General features: G+C 44.2%; 1 protein-coding gene across 1 annotated transcript; it reads left to right on the forward strand.

Annotated features, from left to right (window-relative positions):
- The first annotated feature begins 8,266 nt into the window (after nucleotides 1–8,266).
- Nucleotides 8,267–19,732, forward strand: CPOX (coproporphyrinogen oxidase). The gene is made up of 7 exons (XM_083611661.1): nucleotides 8,267–8,776; nucleotides 11,705–11,848; nucleotides 12,174–12,284; nucleotides 13,291–13,432; nucleotides 13,882–14,100; nucleotides 16,021–16,125; nucleotides 17,085–19,732. The coding sequence occupies exons 1-7, from the start codon at nucleotides 8,317–8,319 to the stop codon at nucleotides 17,170–17,172; spliced, it is 1,269 nt and encodes a 422-aa protein (XP_083467787.1). The 5' UTR covers nucleotides 8,267–8,316; the 3' UTR covers nucleotides 17,173–19,732.
- Nucleotides 19,733–24,247: the final 4,515 nt, after the last annotated feature.

The following is a 24,247-nucleotide window of genomic DNA, read 5'->3' on the forward strand; positions in this document are numbered from 1 at the left end:
CCCACCCATAAAGTAAGCACATAGCAGTGTAAAGCAGCAATCCACCCAACCTTGCCATTCCTCCGGAGCCATTCCCACTCCCTTGGGGTGGCAACAGCAAACCTTAACAACTTATGGGTTGCCTTGTACGTTTCACCTCTCTTTCTCCCAATGCATCACAGACAGCGCCATTGCGAAAGGCCCCAGACTGAGCAAGGAGTCAAAGAAGCAGTCAGATCAAGTGATGGGACTCCAGGGTACATCATGCATGCCCATGCCCATGCTGGCATTGCAGCATTTGTCTCAGTGGGTGGTGAGCAGCAGGCAAGAAAACCCGTGAGCAAGTGGGAGAAAGGTGAGAGAGAGAGAGAGAGAGAGAGAGAGAGAGAGAGAGAGAGAGAGAGGAGAGAGCTGCGTCTGCTCCATGGGCTACTGCGGTGTCACCCCCAAGCTAGCCTGCTTCCCCCAGGTGAGTGAAGCATGCTGTCCTACTGCAGGGTTGAAGGAAGATCCAGCGACTAGCTGTATGTGGAATTAGAAAACAAAATAGAAAGGGAAGGAAAAGAGTATCAACCTACTCAAGTCCCTGGCAGGTCACAGAAGGCATGCTGGAGGGAGATTGTAGTTGTGTGTGTGTATGTGGAAGTTACAAAGTAAAAAAAATGTCCCCAACCACACGATAAAATTAGCTTTCCAAAAGAGGATTTCAACAAGCCTTTTAGATAGACATCTTGCCCAGTCTGTCTCTGTATCGGAATTGTTTTTAGATGTTTTCATTGTTTTATCGCTTCTGTGTTTGCTGCCCTGGGCTCCTTTGGAAGGAAGAGCATGATATCAAGTTAATAAATGATAATGATGATGATGATGATGATGATGATGATACAGTACAGGGATGTTTTGAGAGAAAAGAAACTGAAATGGGCTTTCCCCCCTTCACACTCTCCAACACACACACACACACACACACCTATCAATACCTAAATATTATATATACATATATTTGTTTTATTTATTTATTGCATTTATAACCAACCTGTTTTCCCAAGGAGCTCAAGGTAGCTTAACATGGTACTCCCTCTCCTCAATCAACCCCCCCCCAAAAAAAACCAACAACACAACCCTGTGAGGTAGGTTAGGCTAAGCAGCCCAAGGTCACCCAAAGAGCTTCATGGCCAAGTGGGGATTTTGAACCCTGGTCTCCCAGGCACTCTGACCACTATAGCACACTGTCTTTCAATCTATCTATGTCAATTTGGGGCTGACTGAGCCACTAGGTCTATATAGAACAGCAGGGGAGGTGCGGGAAGTGTCCTCTTTCGTAACTGGCTGGGGAAACCCAGCCAGATGGGCGGGGTATAAATAATAAATTATTATTATTATCTTTACACTTGTTACAGCTCATCCTCTCCAGAGTCCTGAACATGAACATTGTATTCCCAGCTGTCTGGGGCCTTGGCCAAGAGGACTTATTGTACTGGATGATGGGATATACTGTAACATTTTGTTCCAGATCCACTTGTTTATGTATCTTTTGCAGTAACTTCCCCATGTGAACTTGCTCTGTGTAGATCTTCCAAACAAAGACTTCTGGGGCTGCCTCCATCTTCAGAAGTAAGGCCACCCATGATAGTGTCTTTTCAGTCAAGTTTTTATTCCATTACCCCTTTAATTAGAGAAGGAGATGCAAAAAATAATACAACAGCTGTGGCATTTTTTTGGTTAACTTATGTGAGCAACACTTGAACAAATACATCGGTGTGTTACTTAATTTTCCACCTTTCTTTCCATGAGAACGGCTCCAGTTTATGATTCAAGCTCAATACACACTTTATTCCTAAGGATTATGACTGTGATATATATATATATATATATATATATATATATATATATATATATATTTAAATGCGATGTGCCAAGTCATGACATTTGCAAACTTTTGAAAAAATTGAGGCCATTGTATTTATGGACTATTAACGTAAGACTATGTGAAAAGCTTTCCCCTATGGTGGATTTCAGGGCAAAGGATTAGAAATGGCTGTGTTGCCTTCTGAAAGTTTAATTGAAAAATATATCTTGAATGCCTAAATGTAGCTGAGAGAACAAAAAGGAAGCATAGGCCCTGAAGCTTATCATGATTTTCATGTAGGTCATAAATTGCAACATCTAGACACAACTGCAATGTGCTAACAACAAACCGTACCCATGGAAAACCCTATCTCCTTTAGGCAGCTGTTCAAACAACCCCATACGTCTTGGAGTGACACTGTACTATTTGTGACAGCGTTTTTTTCTAAATCTACATAATACCATCGCTTGCTATTTAAAAGCCATATTCTGTGATGTCGAACAGACTGTTGTTGCTATTAAAACTGAAAGAGTGTGGATATCATGCCCAGCCCCCTTTGCCCACTGGAAAATTCCTTCTCCATAGACTAGTGACTTCCAGGAGCAGCCCATACCAATGATCTAGCTTGGGCTCGAGGGAGAGACTACCAGAATTGCCACCTGATAGCTCCATCTTGGAGTAAGAGGTGCCCAGAAATAGTTCTCTGCCTCAAGAGCCAACCCAGGCCCCTCATACTCAGGTGGAGTGCCTATTTACTAATTTTCATTAGTAAAGGGCTGTACCTGAGGTATAGCCTTTCTCCTGAGGAGGACTTCTTCTGGGAACCTCTGAGGAACTACAGCCGAGCCCTGACTGGGGTTCTGGCAGTTCCTGCTTAAAAGCCCCACGTTGAGAGACCTGCAGGAATGGTTTAATAGCATTATTGTTGCTATTATTTGCAGACTTCATCCTGCACTTTCTCTTGTAGTATCTCTGATACCTTTCCACAGGGAAAAAAGTCACAATCTGCTTACATTCCATCATATATGAATGAAAGTTCCTTTTTCTTTTTGGCATTTCCAGAAAAGTCTTACCTGGACTGAGCTTCAGTTTGTTGGCTCTCATTACTGAGGTGAGACATCGGTCCAGTACATCCAATTTTCTAAATTCTTCAGAGCCAGATCTCTCATCTCATATCTTCTTGCATATAGCCTTGCATTATATAGCCATGCATGCCAAATATATAATTTAGCTAAATGATGATATCTGGCCTAGTCTGCATTGGACTAAAATCCTTAGCAGCAAATTTAAGCCATGGGTGGAAAGTTTTGCTATGCAAAAGAATGAGCAGAGATTCTATCCAAAGCAATTTACATAAAGTGATGTCGTCCATTATAACGTGACAGAAGCTTCCAGAAATTTGGTTCATTTAATATTTGTATAAGAGAGTTGATGGATGGCTACAAAAACATAGCAACCGAATGAATGACAGTCTTCCAAAGCAATATAGGGACTCCAAACTCTTGTGTTTGGAGCTGGGCTCTTCGCCAACTGCCCTCCGTAACAGCCTGTTTCAGCCTGAGCACAAGTGTCACTGGGAGAACAGGGGGCAACTCTGGACAAGAAAGGAGAAGGCACCAATCCAAAACCCTGCTGGGGAGCATTGGGACTTACTGGATGGGCAGGGTTGCAGATGCAACAATGCCCCTGCCACTCACACCAGCCATAATGTGCTGTGCCAGCCTGGAGGTGCTGCAGCGATCAGGCCCAATGCCATCATGTCACAGCAATGAGACTAGCTTGGGATCCACTGGATCCTTGGCTGGCTCAGCTGCTCCCTGCACCTGGAACACCCTGGTTCAGCATGTTTGGTAAGCTACTACCAACAGGGATCCTGCTAGTGGCATCTCAGCCTGCCTGCACATTTGGTGGGTATAGAAAGAGACCAACAAAGGTTCATATGGTTAAAGCTATGGTTTTCCCAATAGTGATGTATGGGAGTGAGAGCTGGACCATAAAGAAGGCTGATCGCCAAAGAATTGATGCTTTTGAATTATGGTGCTGGAGGAGACTCTTGAGAGTCCCATGGACTGCAAGAAGATCAAACCTATCCATTCTTCAGGAAATCACCCCTGAGTGCTCACTGGAAGGGCAGATCGTGAAGCTGAGGCTCCAATACTTTGGCCACCTCATGAGAAGAGAAGACTCCCTGGAAAAGACCCTGATGTTGGGAAAGATGGAGGGCACAAGGAGAAGGGGAGGACAGAGGACGAGATGGTTGGACAGTGTTCTGGAAGCTACCAGCATGAGTTTGACCAAACTGTGGGAGGCAGTGGAAGACAGGAGTGCCTGGTGTGCTCTGGTCCATGGGGTCACGAAGAGTCGGACACGACTAAACAACAACAACAACAGAAGGAGACCTGGTAGTCTTGTTGCCACTAGATCTAAGAGCTGAAGTACAGTTGTGCCTAATCCTGAAGGAGAGATTTGCTAACCTTATAGGGAAAATCCTAGGCTGCAATTCCTGTTGGTTGAAACCGCTAATAAGTGGGGTCATCCTTCTGTAATCCCTACTAGGGCTATAAGTGTGTGAGCCATTCTAGGAGCTGGGATTCTGCTTCCCTTGGGATTGGCTGATGCTTCAGAAATAGTCTAGACATAGACACGCAGACGCTCCTGAAACTGGTTTCAAGGGAAGAGCAGATTATGTCTATGTCTTCCCTTGCAGTATGATGGAATTTGACCTTTTCAATTTTTTTGTCACAGAAATAAAATAAATAAATAAATAGTCTAGACATTGAAAGCAGCTACAGGACCTTCTCTGCTGATACCTGCTGGCTGGAATACAAATTTCCTCCTGCCATCCAGATGGCAGAAGCATTTGCAGCGTACACCCAAGTGAATTGCTGCCACCTACTGGAGAATTTACATTGCAGCATTCTCGAGTTTTTGCATTTTTGTGGAGTGCATAAGGCACCTCAGCTCACTGACTGCATCCTTGAATTAGCTATGAGTTGCTTCAAAAGACATAGACTTACTCTAGCAAAGCCACTTCCAGGCCTGCCCCAGGAGGTGGGGTTGCGGGCATCACGCCCTCCCCACGTGAGCGGGGGCTGGTTTCAGCCCCCGCGAGAACAGGGGAATCCCAACGTCCACGCCTCCCAGCCAGCCAATCGGCTGGCTGGGGGGGCGTGGCTTGCCCTATTTAGGGCCGGAGCGGAGGGGGCTCGCCCTCTCTTCTCCGGCTAGCCCCCACGTTTTCCCACCCTCCCTCCCTTTAGTTGGGCTTTAGGTAGGTCTGACTTTGCTATGGACTTCGGTCTGTCGCCGCAAGGGGCATGGTAGGAATTTTTCCCAATTGGCAATTTACAGCCTTTTGGTTTTTCGCCTACCTCGTAGCAACTCGTCACAACTCTTCGGCATTGGCGGTAGGCATTGATAAGAAGGGGTTAAGAGGATGTGTGGGGGGGGAGGAACGCCATCACCTCCCCCCAGTGAACGAAGGGTGGTCCATTAAAGGACTCCGGGGGGCGTGGCCCTGTCCGAAGCCTATGGAGGTGTGGGCCAAAGGCACGCCCCAGAGCGGTGACCCGGGGGAGCTCCTAGTCGACGTGCCTCGGCAGGAGACTCCCCCGATTAGTGTTAACCCTTCCCCGTGTCTCCAGCAAATGGGCTGGAGCCGGATAGTCGATAGGACCAATGCCTAAGCCAATGCCTCTCATTCCTGAATTCAATAAAGTTGTGGCCTAATTCGCCCAATTAACCTTAATTATGGTGTCTCGTGTGTTTATTTATCTTGGTGGGGGGCGGGAACTCGCCACGCAAATCTAGACAATGGGAGGAGAAGGGCAGCTGTGGATTTACAGAAATTTCTGATTTTCCAGTCTCTTGTTTGTTTGTTTGTTTGTTTGTTTGTTTATAAAATGTATATTTTACCCTTTGTCAAGCTTGCAGGTACCCCTAGATATGTCACTGGAGGCCTAAGCTTTCTCTGTGACTAGGAAAGCTTATAACCACTCTGTGTGGTTGCCCTTGGGGCTGGTTCAGAAGCTCCAGCTGGTGTGGAACACAGAGGCCAGCCTGCTGTCGGAGTACATGTGACAGCATTATTTAAACATCTGCACTGGCTGCCCATCTACTACTGGGCCAGGTTCAAGGTCCTTGTATTAGTTTACAAAGCCCTAAACAACTTCAGTCCAGCATGCCTCAGGGACCACTTGAACCCTCATATGCCACCTCAGTCACTAAGATTAACTGCAAGAGTTTCATTGGCTGTTCCCCGAGTTAGAGTTCATCCACCCTTAGTTTTTGCACCATGCTTTCTAGGCACTTTCCCGATCTGTGTCTTCCCCCAGGAAAACCCACTCTTTAACACTGAAGCAGAACAAATGGCAATTCAGGTTTCCCACAGAATTGTTTTCAAAATTATTTTTTCAGAACTGTCTTTGCTGGAGCAAAAAAAATATAATAATAATTACTTGGACATGGAGATTTAAACTGTGGACCTGTGCCTAGAAACAAGAAACAAAGGGAAGTCTGGATGAGCTTTTAGTGCAGCTCAGCAACAGCAACAAGCAACCAAGTCTTTAGTGTTGTTGGCCTAGTTCCATGAAATCCACTGCCAACAGAGATTCATCAGGCGCCTCCTGTTTCAGTCTTTAAATGGACACACACCCCTCACAAAAGGACAGATTGCTAATGCTGCTATTGTCTGTTAACTTGAATAAATACTGTGCTTAGCCATATTTCATGAGCGTGGGGAATGTTACCCAGACATCCAAACTAGGGTCCTAGGTTTTCTTGGGCAGGGGCTTGAGCCACAATTGAATACAAAAGGTCCCTAGATCAGGGTGCATAAACTTTTTGTTCTGGTGGGCCAGATGGTTATCTTGCCCTACCCTGCAAACCAACTTTGAAGCTGCCCACCAGTCAATCATCTGATGTCATAATGACATCAAGTATCGCTCTCTTTCGAGGCCTTGACAAACTTCTTCAGGTGGACAGCAGCAGCAGAAGGTGGAAATCAGCATCTGTGTGATCACAAAAGACTGTGTATTTCAGAAACACAACATCTGCACGGGAGCAAATGCCTTTCTTCTGTACCATTTTTTAGTGCAGGATGTTGTAAACAAAAATATGCCCTTTTTCCCTAATGGGGTATCTAAGAGCCCATATAGAGTCCTTACATAGGTTCCCAATAGGTAGGAGAAAATAACAGAGGCCAACCAGAGAATATTGAGAAGCAAAGCAGCTAGTAAGCCTGATCTTTATTGAACTGTTGCAGCAGGGTCCTCACTCACTACACACAGGAGGGAGGAGGAACCCAGAACAATGGCACGCATGCCTTATATAGACTTTTGAAATTGCCACCCTGTAGATCAAGACCACCCCCAGATACATCATACCTACATCTCAGAAAAGGCAGTCTAAAACAGAAATTTGAATGTTGTTTTTTTCCTGTCTGGCAGGTTTCTTGATTGCATACCCTGCTTACTAGATTGGATTGCCTGAGGAGCCTGGCCAGTCTTTTGTAATGATAAATACTTAGTTCCTGGGCCAGGTCACAGGCTCACACCCTATTCAAACACAGACATACCCTTAAGACAGGATTTGTGAAGGAAAAGACAAGGGGGAGGCTTTTCCATTTTCCTTTGACCTTGCAGAGAAAACATTTGGTCAGTTGGGGACAGTTGGGGAATAAAAAATGGTTCCAGGTCGGTCTTCCTGTGCTGATCTATGTACGTGCTTGGTTGGTACACTTATGAACATTTAACATATATCTAAGACCTCAAAATTCCTATCACAAGGAAAGGAAGAGAGGCCAGTGAAGGTAACACCACAAAGCACCACCTCTTCTCCAAGACTGAGTTGGCCATTTATAATCAGTTCTGCCACCTACCGCAGCCAGTCCACTCACCAGGTGGGTGATGAAGCACCCGCTTCAGGCAGCTAGTGCAAGACGCCCCACTGCCGAGGTGGCGCCAAGCTGATAAACACATATACCAGGACGAAGAATTCCTTCGTCTGGGTTTACTCCACGAGTGCTTAGGACTGAACCTCTTGATGCATCGTGATCCGACGCTCTCACGTTAAGAGAAACAGGACCCAGGGCTGCGGGCGCGCTTTACTATTGTGATTTATTGAACTTCTATGCCGCGCTTCCTCCGACGATCACAGGGCGGCTTAGTTCAGTTTGCTCAGCGCCCGCGTTGACAGCCCAGGCCACCAACAACGCGCCCTACGTGCTGCCCTGCCTGCCGCGTTGCGCAAAGCAAGCCCTTCCCTGCTCAGACGCCCATTCCGGAGCTTGCTTGGGAGTTGTAGTCTGGCTGCCTCCCGGGGGCGACGCAAACCACGGAGCGCCGAACTACGTTTCCCAGGAGCCTTTGCTCGGGATTGTTTGCTTGCTTGCTTCCCCCGCCCCTTTCCCGAGGCGAGGGGGCGTGTGCGCCTCTTCCTTGTAGTCCGGGCCGTGAGAAGCAGTCGGTGGCCGAGCTCCGCGCTTGCTCGCCATGTCGCTGCTGATGCGCGGGGTTTGCGCCGCGGGCGCCCGGGGCATGTCGCTGCGCGCCGGGCCGCGCTGCTGCTGCAGGAGGAGCTTCTGGGCAGGCGGCTGCGGGGCGCCGCCGGGAGCTTCCCGCTGGGCTGAGAGACTGGGCTGGGGCGCGGCGGCGGCGGCGGTGCTGGCCGGGCTGGGGCTGGCCCGGCGGGCCGAGATGGAGCGGCGGCAGGGGCAGCTGGCTGGTGGCGGCGGCGGCCGGGAGGCGGAGGGCGACGACGAGCTGGCGCTGCGCTGCGAGCGCTTCATGGCGCCGCCGGTGAGCGGGCTGGGCGAGCTGCGCGACCGCCGCGGGGCCATGCGGAGCCGCATGGAGCTGCTCATCATGGAGACGCAGAGCCAGGTGTGCAGCGCCCTGGCCCAGGTCGACCGCGGCGCCCAGTTCACCGTGGACCGCTGGGAGAGGAAGGAAGGTGACCCAAGTTCCGGAGGGGGGTGCCGAGCACACGCACGGAAGTGCACGTCCTACACGTGCACTTCGGGCTCCCGGAGTTATTGTTGTCATTGGCTTTTTTTTTTTCCTCCTGGCAAGGGCTCTCAAGGTGGCTTGAACCAAAAAAGGGTAGGACGTAATAACAATGATAAAAAATCGATAGAATTTATAGGATCTGTTAAAGCAAACGGATCGCTGAAATCGTAGAGTTGGAAGCATAGCTGTCAACTTTCAGATTTGAAAATAAGGGATCAGCAGCCTCACCTGTCCCGGGGACAGCCTACGGGATATCTATCAATCCGGGATAGCAGCGGGAAACGGCGCTGGAATAAGGGAATTTCCTGCAAAAAAAGGGAAGGTTGACAGCTATGGTTGGAAGGGATCCCGAGGGTCATCCAGTTCAACCCCCTGCCATGCAGGGATCTCAGTAAGATCATCTAGGATAAAAGCATCACAGCAAAGCACCCTCTATTTAAAGGCAGTCAGTTCTGACCACCTCTGCACAGAAAATAAGCCCTGCTGAATTCAGTGGGGGTTTCTTCCTTAAGTAAGCATGGTTAGGTTTGCAGCCTCATTGATGCAGAATTGCCACCACTGTACTCAAGGGACTTGGTTCTGCTGTAAGTAAGGTCAACCACAAGGTTACTCATGGGGAAGTAACCACAAGGTTACTTTCTCGTAAATGTGTACAGGATTGCAAGCACTGCTTGAGCAACACCTTTCAAAACAAAGCCAGAATAGCTAGTTTGGATTTGACTCCCTTCTTTACCCAAAGAGCTGATGACTTGGAATGTGATTGCAATAAACTAGTGCCAAGGGTAAAGGATATGTAACCTTTGTTACCTGCACCTGAGTTATGGGCCATGTGAGTTTTAGGGGTGCCTGTATATATGTGTGTGATTGGGGATGCTGCCACAATGTCATGTTTGGCTGTGTGTTTTGACACCGCTATAGTAAGTGTGAGCTGTAGTGGTAGGTTTTCAAAGTGAGGATTAATTGCTTTTTGACACCTTTCAGTAGATGTGTTGCAATTTTGGTGATTGAAGACACACATACTCCTATCACTGTGTTTATGGGTGAACTTGAATCCATTCGTGTTTATAGCTATCAAACTAGGACATAGTAGCTTATTTTGGAGCATAAGAGAGTGTGGTCTTTGTGTACATACAGTGAAAATGCCTAACATAAGGAAGTTGCAGATTGGAAGGGGTGGGAAGCTTAGAATATCTTATATTTGGCACTTTTTTAGCCCATCTTTTGTGTATGGGATCTGGACTGTATGTTCATACAAGTCTCTTTATGAGAGGGACGTCCTTTAGGGAAGACAGGGAGACATCTGGGAAGTGTGTGCCTTAGATTGATAATTGGAGTTTTAAAAAATGTAATCTTAGAATTTTTAATATGTAATTAGTATGAGAGTACCTAACCTTTGAACAGTTTCTGTTTGTGACTTTGTGCCCAGGGCTTCAGGGGCTGTTAATAAATGCCTCTCAGTTTTCTCCTGTTAATCATATTTGCTTCTGGAGTGAATTGCCAGATCAGGAACAAAATGTTATCTAACAGATGCAGAAGAGTTGTAAAAGTCAAAGTTGCACAGTTAATTGAACTAGACCATTTTTTAGAGGCAAAATACCCTTAAATGATTTGTGTTTAATGGGCAGCTGACTTTTGAAGATGGGCACGACTGATTGCAAGGGAGGGTTTTGTACGACTGAGGCCAGTGTGGCATGCAGGGTGCGTGGAGTAAAGCAGATAAGAAAGGAGGGTCCCACTGAGGTCCTATCTGCTCTTTACAAATATCAAAGAACACTGCATCTTTAAAACCAGAAAAAACTATCACGCCTGCTTTTTGTCCTAATGCACATCGTTTTTGAGAGGAAGCTTTATAAAAATATCACTTTAATATATATATTTTTAAAAAATTAAGAAAAACTTAATTGGTTGATTTTCTTTCTGCTTAATGAGGTGGAGGGTATTTCTGACTATAGTTCTGCTTAGTAACAGATCGTAGTTTTGTTCACACATCACAATAAGCCAAGGTTACTGGCTTACATTGGGAACCAGCAGCATACTGGAAGCCACTGCCCAGTTACTCCTGCTTCACTCTTCCTTCCTGCAAGCCAGGAAGCTGCAATTAAGCTTGACTTCCTGTGATGTCCAAACCCAGGTTTGTTGCTCTTTAGCAAACCAGACTTAACCCATAGTTTGTTGTTGGCTTATAAATGCTGGTTTGTTAGGAGGCAGCAGACCAGGATTCTCCTTGTTTTGGGCAGTATAGAAAGCCACTCTTAATGATGATTTCCTGGGTTATTTCTCCTTCTTGTGCCTGGGGCAGGGTGAAAAAGGAATAATCTGACTGGGCACAAGCATTCTGCTTATTTCTGAAACCATAATATGCTGGCTATCTTGTGTATTGTGACCTGTGAACATGGTCGGTGACTGTTCCTTACAAGCTTCAGGTCATTAGTAGCCGTCTCTCCATGAAGTAGTAATGCATCCCAACTTGATAGAAGTTTAATTGAAATAATACTTCTGTGAATTTTTCATGCCTCAAGATAATTATTTTTATATTTTTATATTATTTTTATATCTAATTTATCATTGCACAGTTTATCCCACTGCTCAAATTATTGAGGAGCATGGATGGAAGGAAGACTTTAACATCAATTTAATTCAACATTCTTCTGAATGCACCAGTTTTAGCAAAATCATCAACAAAGTGTAAAAGTGTCAAGTCCCACCTGGCCCCTCCTCTGTAGTTTGAGTGCTGCCTTTTCCTGTTCTGAAGAGCCAAGCTACCAAATTGCCTAGGTTTGGATAACTATATGAACAGGTGTCTTTACAAATGGCGTACACTAATTTTGAACTGATTGGTAGTGAAATGAAATCCTGCTTCTTGTTTTAATAGGTGGGGGAGGCATCAGCTGCGTACTACAGAATGGAGAAGTCTTTGAGAAGGCCGGAGTTAATGTATCTGTTGTTTTTGGACACCTTTCTGAAGAAGCTGCTCAACAGATGAGAAGCAGAGGGAAAACCCTGAAAGGCAAAAGTGGTAAGGCATGTTGCTCTGGAAATCTGGATCTGCCCAAGGCCAGGCTCTGAAAGGGAGCAAAGCAAGGCAGGCTTCGGGCTGCATACAGGGCAAGCTGAGGCAGGGCTCAGGCACGAAGCAAGGCTCAGGCTCTGCTATAGGTGCATAAGAGCTCCAGTGTCATCTCAGCAAAAAACAAACTGAAACTAAAAAGTTGTAGGTCCGTGCAATTTCTTCTGGGATGCGCAATGCAGAATTGGAAGCACGGTTAGAAAAAATTGTTTTGTTTTCAGAGCTGGATAATGTTTTCATTGTTGGCACAGACTTCCTTTATTTTGCCTTATAGGAAAACTGCCTTTTTGTGCTATGGGAGTCAGCTCTGTTATTCATCCAAAGAACCCTCACGTCCCCACCATACACTTCAACTACAGATACTTTGAAATTGAGGAGGCTGATGGTAAGATCAGTAATGAACCAGGAGTGTCTGAATTATATGGGAGTGAAAAAATAATGGAGCCCACCTTTAGAAGGAAGAATTCTTATGCTGCAGTAAGAGATTGAGAATTGCCCTCCTTAACCTCTGCTTGCCTAAACAAGATGATCTGTGGCATGTATAACAGATCTCTACAGCCATTAAAGAAGTCAGCAGGAGGGAGAAAAGAAGATTGAGAAGATGTAGGTAGCAAATTTATCTCCTTTATTCCCAGTGGGATGACTTTCTCAAGGAACATGAATTTTACCGATTAACCTAGGCGGTGTGGAATCTGCTTGTCATAACATCCTAAAAATATCTGAGCATTTCTCTTCACACTGGTCTCTTCAGTTTTCCACAACTATTTTAGGAAGCATTTCAGATGCTTTAATCCCTGGTTTTGCAGGATGTTCTGATATGTATTCTGTGACCAAGGGACAGTAGTGTCAACCTGCCTTTTATATATGAACTTGGTTTTTATTACTTTTTAAAAGAATTTCTCTCATCCATAAGCCTGGGAGAGTGCAGAAGTTAAAATAAGTGCCTTGTATGTAATCAATTTTCTCAACTACCCTTCAAAATTTTCCTCAGATGTATTGGCAAGTATAATGCAGGCAGTTGCCTTAAGTTCACGGTGTGTGTGTGTGTGTGTGTGTGTGTGTGTGTGTATTACAGATGAGTCAGTAAGTAAATGCATGTAATTATTCATATATTACATGAGTAAGTGTAAAAAAGTGATGAGTTAGAGACTTCCGCTTGCAGAACATTCCTGTCTGCTGCAGCCTCCTGTATACCCTCAAAATCAGCTCTAAGGGGTTGCAGGGCCCTCCAGAGCAGATTTTGTGGGCATGGCAGTGAGGGGAAGAAGGGGAACTCCCATTGCATAAGTGGAGTTCAGGTCGTGGAGCATTGGAAACAGTTCAAATATATCTAGTAACTTTCTTATGGGTAAAATAATTATGTAGTTGTTGGGGGGTTTTTTTGCCCTTAGGTACGACACAGTGGTGGTTTGGTGGTGGAACAGACCTCACTCCAACTTACTTGGACAAAGATGACGCCGTTCATTTCCACAAAACTCTGAAGGAAGCCTGTGATCGGCATAATCCAGAGCTGTACCCCAAGTTTAAGAAATGGTATGTAGAAAGCCCTAATCAAATTTTCCTTGAGGAAGGAAGAAACTATCATAAAACATCTTGGAGCTTTTGCCCTATAGTTTTAAAGTTGTCCTCTATCTAATAATAGCAGCAGTAGTAGTAGTAGTAGTAGTAGTAGTAATTTATACCCCGCCCATCTGGCTGGACGGCTCCCAACAGAATATTAAAAACACAATTAAACATGAGACATTAAAAACTTCCTTAAACAGGGCTGCTCAGCCAATGTCTGTACTGTTGAGGTCATTAAGAACTGAATGGGATCAGAGAGAGTCGACTCTCTTCCCTCCCTCCGTCCCCTCCCCTCACCCTACTCTTCTGCTAAAGGTGGAGGTTATGCAGCTGTGCTCCCCCCCAGGCTGTATATAGTGATGTATTTCAAAATCTGCCGATATAACCAAATTTTTTGTGCCTAACATTCATGGTTGTAGGTGTGATGATTATTTTTATATCAAGCACCGAGGAGAACGACGAGGGATTGGAGGCATATTTTTTGATGACCTGGACTCGCCTTCAAAAGAAGAGGTCTTTCAGTTTGTGCAGAGTTGTGCCAAAGCCATTGTGCCTTGCTATGTTCCCATTGTGAAGAAGCACTGCCATGACACGTTCTCACCAGAGGAAAAATTGTGGCAGCAGATCCGCAGAGGGAGGTGAGCTTTGGAAGGCTTCAAACCACGGGGAAGGGGTGCTCTTTTGCTCGTCGGTTGATCAGCAAGATGGCTAATCCAAAACCTTTTTGCCCCCTTTTCATAAAATGTCAGTTTAATACATTTGAAGTAACCAAGAACCTTCTTCGTGTCTTTGTCCTATGTCAGTGGTATTCTAATTTCTTCATCATCCGAAGCTCTACCAGGCTTCTAACTGCCAGCCTGTTGAGTTGTGCCCAGAACTTAATTGGAAGACACTGAATTTGTTTCCCTGTTGACAAGATAAATACGTCCCCGCCAAAGAAAACTGAACTATATCAGCATACTAGTATCCACAAACTAATGACAGTTTCTGAACAATCTTGTTGCAGCATTTGAAATTTCAAGTGCTGACTATGTCTGATTATCTTTCGATTCTAAAGACAGCCTTGGAGCATGGTTCTGGTTTTGTGAGATCAGGGCGTTGCTTGAAGGGAAAAAACACAGGGGCTGCTTCGTGTCTTCTGATAAACCATGTAGAGGCTGGGATTAGGGTAGTTGAGTTCTGGTTTTCCTTGCACTGAGATAAGGAGCGACAAGCTAACCATTATAACCCCTTTTCCCCATTCATTGTGACTGGTCTTTAAGATAGAGAGTTCTCTGCTGTGCAAATTTTGAAATTGCAGTCAACGTGACTGGCTGTATCCTATAACAGAGCTTTCCAAACTGTGTGTTGTGACACATTAGTGTGTTGGCTGCAGTGTGTAAGTGTGTTGTGCAAACGCTCCCCACACTCCTGCCGGCGCTAGAAAGGGGTTAGTTTAACCTCCGGGTTGCTAGTAAAACTCAATTATTGTGTTGCGAAATGATGTGTCACCAACACAGATGCTTCAGGTTACAGACTCCGCTAACCCAGAAATAGTGCTTCAGGTTAAGAACTTTGCTTCAGGATGAGAACAGAAATCGTGCTCCAGTGGCGTGGGAGCAGCAGGAGGCCCCATTAGCTAAAGTGGTGCTTCAGGTTAAGAACAGTTTCAAGGTTAAGATCAGACCTCCAGAACGAATTAAGTTCTTAACCCGAGGTACCACTGTATTTTTGTTTGGCTTTCAACCTCTCTCTCCTTTAATTTGAGACACACCAAAAACTTGTTGTTTCCAACTTTTAAAATGTTACTAAGCATTCGTTTTCTGTCCTGCTTCAAAGACAATGGCTTATACTCTAAGGTAGCAACTAGAGAAGGTGGCAGGAGACCTGTGACCAGTTGAGATTGTGGCCCTGGGAGGGGATTAGCATATGGGATAAGGATGCTGCTGTAGAGCTGAGAAGGCTTCTGTGGTTGGTTCATGTGTTGGAATGGCAAAATTATGCCTAGGACTCAAATGTAATTTTCAGTCTACTGTGACTGAAGGTAGATGTTCATTTGACAGTCCATTCAGACAGCTTATTTGGAAGCCCGTCTTCCTCATTCTTGCAAAAATAAAAGTTTTTCTGTGTTTCCTATTTTGTTCAGGGAGACAATACTGAGCGTTGATTGTTACACAAATGCTGAAGTAGGTCTCACACTGATGCTCTTTTGTTTCTGAGCCAAGCAATTGAGCAGTTCTTTTACTAGCAATGTTGCTAACCTATGTGCATGGCTGGATTTATTCCAAGTTTCTCTGCAAACATCGACTTTCAGAATTCAGCTTAAGATCATTGGACTCTGGGTTATTTTTTAATTTTTTATTTTAGCTTATAATGAAGTTCGACCTGAAAATATGTGGAAAGTGCTTAGTAAAATCATGAAGGCTAAGGCTTTTATGCAGGATTTCCCTGGCCAGGTACTGGAGTAGAATTTCCTGCAGAACTTCTTTCCTTTACTTGTAATTAGCAAAGCCAGAATTAGTAACACAGTTTAAGGAAACAGACAAAAGTCTCTCTTTCTCCCCTGTGTTCTCCCACAGGTATGTGGAATTCAATCTTGTTTATGACAGAGGTACTAAGTTTGGACTTGCAACACCAGGATCTAGGATCGAAAGCATTCTTATGTCTTTGCCACTCACTGCCAGGTAAGAGCATCATCTCAACTTCTAAACAGAACTTTTCAGGTATTGCTTGATAGGAATGTGTGCTAGCTAGCTTTGTGCAATAAGTAGCAGTAACTAGCTTTCTCAGAATCCATATTTCCATGTGCACTAAGCCAACACTAGGTGAAGAATGTCCTTGCCACTGTGAGAAGAACACTTCCCTCTGGAGAGACCCGAGAGGGGTGGGGATAGATAGATATTTGCTGCTGCTGGGTGCTTAGTGAATGGGCAACTGTGAGGGAGTGGCATCAGCTGGGCCTTTTTCCATGATGTGAACCTGAACTCAGTAGTTCCTTATAATTTTGGGGGACTCGGCTGGCTGGCTGGGGATATTGCTACCAATAAGAAACAACTTGCCAGCTACTGTTTTGTTCTGCTCCTCTGGATTTGATGCTTAAATGAAGAACATGCCGAGTGTCTGGCCAGTACAAGAAGCTCTGCTTCCCCTTGACTACCTCAGGGTCTGATGAGTGCTCACCTGGGTTTGTGGCCAACAGCCCCCCCCCAAGTCCCTCCATCTGCATATTTTCCTGTTTTGGAGAGAGATGCTGCTATCAACTCCATAAGGGAGGGTGGTTTGGATGCTTATCTAGTATGAGGAAGAGATGAAGGATATTCAAAAGTCCTGCTTTACATACAGGTAGACCTTTTTTCAGGGAGTTCTTAACTGCTTTACTTACGTGTCTTCCTGGCTATTCTACGGGGTCCCTAACTCTTGGGAGCTGAATTGGAGGGGGGTGGAGTGCCACAGGCTGCAGGGAGAGGGGGAAATTGGTGGACACCCCCCTCCCCTCCTCTCTAATGAATCAAATCACATAGACACCCGTTGGGTCCCACTCTGAGATATCAAAAGAAGTATGAAACTGTACTGTCTAGAGAGCATGCATCCTGCTCTCCAGGTGAAAGTAATTGTATGTTTGTAATTTTAAAATTGTTTGCAGGTGGGAATACATGCATTCTCCTCCAGAGAATTCCAGGGAAGCTGAAATCCTAGAAGTTTTGCGCCATCCAAAAGACTGGGTGCCCTGACAAGCTGCGTCGGCTGCCCTCAGCCAGCCATGAAGAAAGGACACAAACTCCTGCCTGCTTGCTCATCAAACTGCCATTGTGTGGCAGTTAGTTTTTTATCTCCTTATTCTCTTATCATGTGCCTTAGAAATAGTGTTTCGATTTTGTTATGTGTAAATATCCATTTTAAAAGCCACAGGCTGCTCCGTTAGCAGTTTCTTGGCGGGAGGATCACTTGACCATTTGTACCGGTATGATACACTGCTGAAAATGCAACAGGCTTGGTGCAGAGGCAGCCCAACAAGGTGAAATGCGCTCAAAATGTGGTCGGCACACACTGCCCTAAAACTCTGCACCAGCTCCTAAGGTTTAGGCCCAAAGCGGTTTTTCCAGGAACCTCCTTTGATTTACCCTCCTGATTGACATGATTCTGTTATAGGCTATCTTAGCCCATTTCAGCAGTTAGGAGTTGCTTTCTCTTTAAATCCACTTTGTGTCCTATGGGGTCGTGTATTTTAAAGCTTGTCCTTTTGATCTGCAATAATTTCTCAAATGAGTAATATGATGGGGAATGTTTTGCAATGAGAACAATGTAAAAGAAATTTGGACAGTGGTTTCCTGTCACTAGATCACCAGTTGAGGTTCCTGTAATATGCGTTCACAAACAGTACTGCATAAATTACCTTATATAAAGTACAGTGCATTATGTTTGGGAAAGGGCCGTAGCTCACTAGTGAAGCGGATCCTTTGCATCCAGAAGTTCAATCCCAGGTTTCTCCTGTGGGGAAGAGGGAATCCTTTTGTGTGTGAAACTCTGGAGACTAGCCTCTGCTGGTCATTCTCATACAATACTGAGTTAGATCGACCAAGGGTCTGATATTGTATTGGGCAGCTTCCTATGTTCCTACATATTTGAACATGTGCAAGTTTTTTGAACATTTGCCCAGCAGATGCACAGAGTAAGTAACATTTCTCACTTGCTGGATGATTTTTTTTCAGCCTTTGGCCTCAAGAAGCCTTAACCTAGTCCAAGGGAGGAGTGTCTACAGGCCCAGAAGCATGGCTAGGGTTGGGCAGTGACAGCTTGGACCAATTTTAGAAGTTGTGCACTCTTTGTATTTCCCACATTTGTAAATAAAATGAAAAAGCTGCATGGAATAGAATGCATACCTTTCGATTTTCAGTTCTGTCTCGTATTAACATTTGCAAGTGATTCGTTCCAAACATAAAAGTGAGCCTAGTGACACTTGGAAAACGACCGTAGACATATAGACCGTAGACAGCTTATTTTTATACCACTTCTCAGCCCAAAAGGCTCCCAAAGCCTCAATTAATTCAAATCGATCCTGTCTGGGTTGGCAGAATGTACTGTAGGGATGTGTGGTGATAAAAGAATGTCAGCTGAGAATGTCTTAAAAAGAGCAAAACATACTTCTGTCACATCAGATTTATGAAGAAAGGATTCTCTGATCTCAGGTTTACTGCACCTGCACCTTGTCAAGAAAGGCTTTTCTTAAACACCAAGGCTTAGATTTTACATGTGGAAATGGCTCTATGCCTGTGGTATGATGTTGTTCTACTTGTGTTGTAGCGAAGGTCACAATACGTTTTTAATAATTGAGCCGGAGTGTGCTTCCTTAGAATTTTAAGTGGTTTGTTTGTTTTTGGCAACGCTTTCAGTGGTCTCTCTTACTAGAAACCTAGCAACAGGGGTGTAACATTCATGATCTGTTAGCCATGCTGGCTAGGGCTGATGAGAGTTGGTGTTCAACAACATACAGAAGGCCACAAAAAAACTCCCCTCTGGATTTAAAATTTTCAGTAGTATATTCTGCACTACACTATGCACTAGTATATTATACCATGCACACACTTGGGAGTAAACCCGTTAGAACTCAGTGGGGCACTTCTGAGTAAACATACATGGGATATTTGCCTTGAGCTTTATGGGTTTCAGAAAATGAATCAGCTCTTTTGTGCAAAAGTTAGTATTGTGTTTCTGTGTGAATGTGTGTCTTCAATTGTTCCTCGGTTTTTCACCCAGTGCAGAAAATGGAGGAATCTGCGGCAATGGAGAAGCTGGAAGAGTCAGAGAAATTCCAAAGGCTGCCATGTTTTGTAGATTTGGCCGAATCCTTGATGATATTCTGCCTCCAAAAACATTTGGAAGTTCCCAGTATCATGTGCTAAGCGTGTTGCTTGATAAGTGCTCCAATGCAGTAGCAATGCTATGATTGTTTACATTGCTACCTTCTGAATCTTGAATCAGAAAAAAATGCACTAGTGTTCGTTGGCTGTTAACTATTTGAAAATATTGCTCAAGTTTTGCACAGCAGCGTTTCCAATTTCTTCCAAGATTTCTCCCGACCCCAATCATTTAAAACCCCTGGTTTAAAAGGGGAATTTCCCCCCTTGAATTTTTCCATGTCTTCCATTCTCCCTCCTGCACAGCCTTCAAATCTACAAAACCTAATAACTTATTTAGTGCTCATACAAAATGCTGTTGACTTTAATGTTCTGTTTGCCAGCAGAACTTTACATCCTTTACTGTGAAACTGAATAAAGCGGCTTAGGCTACAAACCTGTGTGCTGGTCATTTTTCTTTCAGGCTTTAGGGAGCTATGTTTTCTGGCAATCATCACAGGTGATGAAAAGTAATGAGTAGGTAGGTAGTAATTTAAGTGGTTTATTCTATACAAAATACAAAGGCAATGTGAACATGGGGTCATTCCCAGGACTGGATTCCTCATCGGTAGTCTTGCATGCACGTTGCTGTGATGGTTCTTGGGCCTCGGATGTGGCTCATGCCAGCCTGGTAGGTTCCTCCCTGGGCTTCTGAGCAGGTAATTCATCCCACCCCTCATCCTATTCCAACCAGCTCCTCTAGGACATCTCAGAACTCAAGACACTTGAGAACTACCCAGATAACTTCATTTGCTCATGCATCCTTCATGGGACACTTACTCTGTATAACTTCGTTGTTTATATAAATTTGTGTGTGTGTGTATGTATGTATGTGTGTGTGTATATATATATATATATATATATATATATATATATATATAAAATATATATTTTGAAAGTTATTAGTCAGGCTGCCCACTATTGTACCTCATATTCAAAAGCAAAACTTAAATTTCACTCTTCTAACAGTTCAGTTTGTGGAATTTCGAACCAGACCAGTGTTTTGAAAAAGCGCTGCTTAAGTTTTGATTCTTCTGGCACATGGATGACCCTAAGCAATATTCAAAATTATGCATTTAATATATTTATATCCTGCCTTTCTCCCAAGTTGGGATTTGACTACCTTCTCAAACAGCAGCAGTAACTTCAATAGGCATTTATTGCTGAAGGCGCAGACAAACCAAAACAAATAGTGCTTTTATTTGCCATAAGATCTCTGCTCTGTGAGGGTGGGTGCAGATGTACCCACTCATCCAAAATGCATCTTAAGTGGTGGTTCTATATTAACTTTTAGGTTCTGTGAAAGTTGGAAAACACACTGCTGTACACAGCTATAGGTAATCTGAGAACAACTTTTAAGAAAGCAAGCTGAGTGTGTTTTGCAGCATTTTGGAGTAGGCTCCCGAGGAGGAATTCTGCTTTTCTTCATATCTGTTGCTTTCAATGAGTAATGTAAAAAAATGTGGTCAATGACTTTAAATGTTATTCCCTACATTAAGTTGTTAATATTTAAGAGTTGTGATTCTTGTTTGGCTTCCCTGAATTTGTTTTACTCAGTTTCCTGAGTGTCACCAAAAATATTCTACTTACAGAAAGCCCCCAGCAAAGATGCCTCCTATTTTAAGATACCTGTTAAATTTTCTATATAAACTAGACTAGGTCCGTTGAAAAGTGTTTTTAAATAGGAAAAAGCAAACGTTTCAATAAAAACTTGAGAGGTATACCCCACCCCACACAATTATACCATGCAACTAGGCTGTTGTATTAGTTATGGATTAAGAAAGCTACCCTGTGACATCAGGGGCTTAATTCAACTGCAGGAAGGGTGGAGAGGAAACTAAAATATTCCCCACCATCAACATGCCGCATATTTACTAAATCTTACGATCTAGTTTCTTCCTTTACGTTTTCTGAATAAGGAAGAGGCAGGAGAGATGTCATAGCAATGGGTGGGCTTCCATCTAGGCTAAAATGGTAATATATGTGTGGGAAACCATCCGATACCTTTATACAGAAGTAAAACTATCTAGGGGCTGTCATCAGAAGAAAACTATTTCCAAATAGTGTAAATGCATGCAGAACACAAAGGTTAACAGGATCAAGACCAAAAAAACACAGAAGGAATGCGGGTAGTTAATGAATCAGAAGGAGGCTTTTGCTTTGCTTAATGAACAGTATTAAACAATTTAATTACAACCTGCAGCGAAATGTTAAAGACTGCCCCTCTCGCTGCTATTCCTTTTCAAGTACGCTTTTTCACGAGGAATTTTCCAGCTCAGCGGTGGCGCGCCGTGATCGTATAGTGGTTAGTACTCTGCGTTGTGGCCGCAGCAACCTCGGTTCGAATCCGAGTCACGGCAAAAGTTTTCACCTTGTTTTCTGGGCCTTAAGAAAGCAGAATAGAAACCTGATACAATAACCACCTTTTGTTTCCAGTTCTTGCTTCTTTTTTTCCCCTTTTAGAAATGTTTCCCGTATTTCTAGAGGAAAAGGATGCAAAGGAGTCCTCTTTCCTCCAGCCTCTCTAACGCAATTTATCAGGGGCGCACAAAGCAATCCATTAAAAAAGAAACCATTTTAGTGCATTGGAGACATGGTGCAGAAGAAAGAGATTTTATTTATACATACTGTGTAGAAGCCAACTGCAGGGCAGAGACCGTCCTGGAGAACAAAGTAAAGCCTATGGGGAAATTTGCATGAATAAATATAAAAATAAAGCAACTGTATCTGTAAAACTAACGTTTGCCCCAAGAGGAATAAAGTAGCAAGAAAAGTTAGCTGGCCCGTACGGGGATCGAACCCGCGACCTTGGCGTTATTAGCACCACGCTCTAACCAACTGAGCTAACCGGCCACAGCTGAAAGAGCCGCTTAGATTTTGCCCCTTCCAGAAATTCAATGCTAGTGTGAAGTTTCGTTTTTTTCCAAGATTAGACTACTTTACTGTATATGCAGCACTTTGAATTTCCCCTGATGCCCGCACTCTGAAAACACGCATATTTTTCTCATTGCCAAGGGAAATTGGGGCGGTTGCCTGCCCGATCTCATGCACAGGCAGCGGCGGAGAAAAGCAGAAACCCAGGGGAATGATCGCTGCTTGTTTTTCTGCAAAGAATGAATGTCTCTCCGCCTCTCGGCAGCTCACTGCCGCTTCTGCAAGCGAGGGGACCTTCAGCTGGAAGGATCAGAGGTGACAAGAGGTGACACGAAGAGGGAAGCGAGTTTTACAATTTTATCCTATCCTCTTAGCTATATTATTCCTTCTGCAAGACCTGAAGCAAAATTAGGAGCCACCCGCTTATTCGGAAGGATCCCGGGTTGGGTTCCGGGGTGTATTTTCCTTGAAATCTCCTAAATCTCATATTGTGGAAGAGGAAAATTGGGTTGCAATTCATCGAGCCTTACCTGGATCGACTCCTATATATGTTCCCCACAAAGGGGAGGGAGGGTCTAGCATATATCATGCTCATAGCTGTCAACTTTCCCCTTTTCTTGCGAGGAATCCTATTCGGAATAAGGGAATTTCCCTTAAAAAAAGGAAAAAGTTGACAGCTATGAATTCATGCTAAATAAAGCAAGATGTTGTTGTTATTGATTTGGCTCGTTGTGGGGTATTTGTAAAATAAAAATAAAACAAAAAAACCACATTTATTAAGCACATGTGTTTTTTTTTACTAAGGTCTGCTAAGTGACAGATAAGGCAGTCTCTGCCCACACACTCAGAATCTAATAGTCATCCTAGCATTTAGACATTCCTGCATTGTGAAATGCAGTAGTTGAATTATTCTTTAGGGGAGACCTCAATAAAGGAATGATGTAACAATAGGCGCCGTGGCTTAGCTGGTTAAAGCGCCTGTCTAGTAAACAGGAGATCCTGGGTTCGAATCCCAGCGGTGCCTTGAGAGTTCCTTTCATTCTTCTAGTTTAAGCTTTTCCCCCACCTAAAGAGCTAAGGGGCTACATCATCTTATGATTATTCTATTTATGGTTTTTGCTCTGTGGCATCTCAGCTTGAGCAAAGCGTTCCTGTCCCGAGAAAAGGAAGCTCTCAAAATTCAGGTGTGGGCTGTATGAAGAGGTGAACATAAGGATAGAAGGCTGTATTATTGGATTTGATGAATATATGAACTTGGTTCTGGATGATGCTGAGGAGATTCACTCCAAGACAAAATCAAGGAAACAGCTGGGTCGAATCATGTTAAAAGGAGACAATATTACTCTTCTACAGAGTGCTTCTAACTAGAAATAGCTATTGAGTTTGTTTTGCTTATTATTTTAATTTTTAAACCTATAGAAGAAAACATGCGGTGATTTAATGGTATCACTCCCAATTCTACCGTTAGTGTCTGAAGAGTGAAGAATGAAGCCAGTTACTTAATTTGTGCTTGAATAATTTTCAATAACTTTTCTAAAATTGGTGTTGAATGGTAGTTCTTTATAAATAAAACTTTTTATTAGTAAACAAACAAGCTACTCCTCTCAACTGCCTCACTCAAAGCTCGCTTACTCACACCTAAGTGGCAGGGCTCAACACCAAGGGGGCGCTGCAAAGATTGTGCATCTGAGCATGTGCAAAGTGCCTGCATTTCACCGGGGCCATCAAACATGCCTCCACCTCGTCCTCATATCAAACATGAGAGGGCATGGAAGCCTTGGTTTCCATGCAATGGGTGATGATCTGAAAGGGCTCGTGTTCCTTTAAGAAGAATCCCAGGCTCGTTTCGACTGCAGACCGTCTCTCCAGATCGCTTTGCTTCTCGCCTCTGCTAGCAGCTTCTGCAGCAATTAGGCATTGCTCCCGCAATGTCTTACTGAAATGGGGTGGGGGCACCTCTTTGGTCCCCGCTCTGTGCTTCTGACCCTTCTGCCGCCGCCTTGGCAATATATCGTTCAGAAAAGTTTAATAAAAATAT

This window comes from Podarcis filfolensis (genome assembly GCF_964270895.1).
Source record: "Podarcis filfolensis genome assembly, chromosome: 4".
NCBI classification, from domain to species: domain Eukaryota; kingdom Metazoa; phylum Chordata; class Lepidosauria; order Squamata; family Lacertidae; genus Podarcis; species Podarcis filfolensis.

Coding starts and splice junctions, on each gene's coding strand:
- CPOX (XM_083611661.1), top strand. CDS start 8,317: ATGTCGCTGCTGATGCGCGGGGTTTGCGCCGCGGGCGCCCGGGGCATG. Junction 11,849..12,173: donor AACCCTGAAAGGCAAAAGTG/GTAAGGCATGTT, acceptor TTTGCCTTATAG/GAAAACTGCCTTTTTGTGCT. Junction 12,285..13,290: donor TGAAATTGAGGAGGCTGATG/GTAAGATCAGTA, acceptor TTTTGCCCTTAG/GTACGACACAGTGGTGGTTT.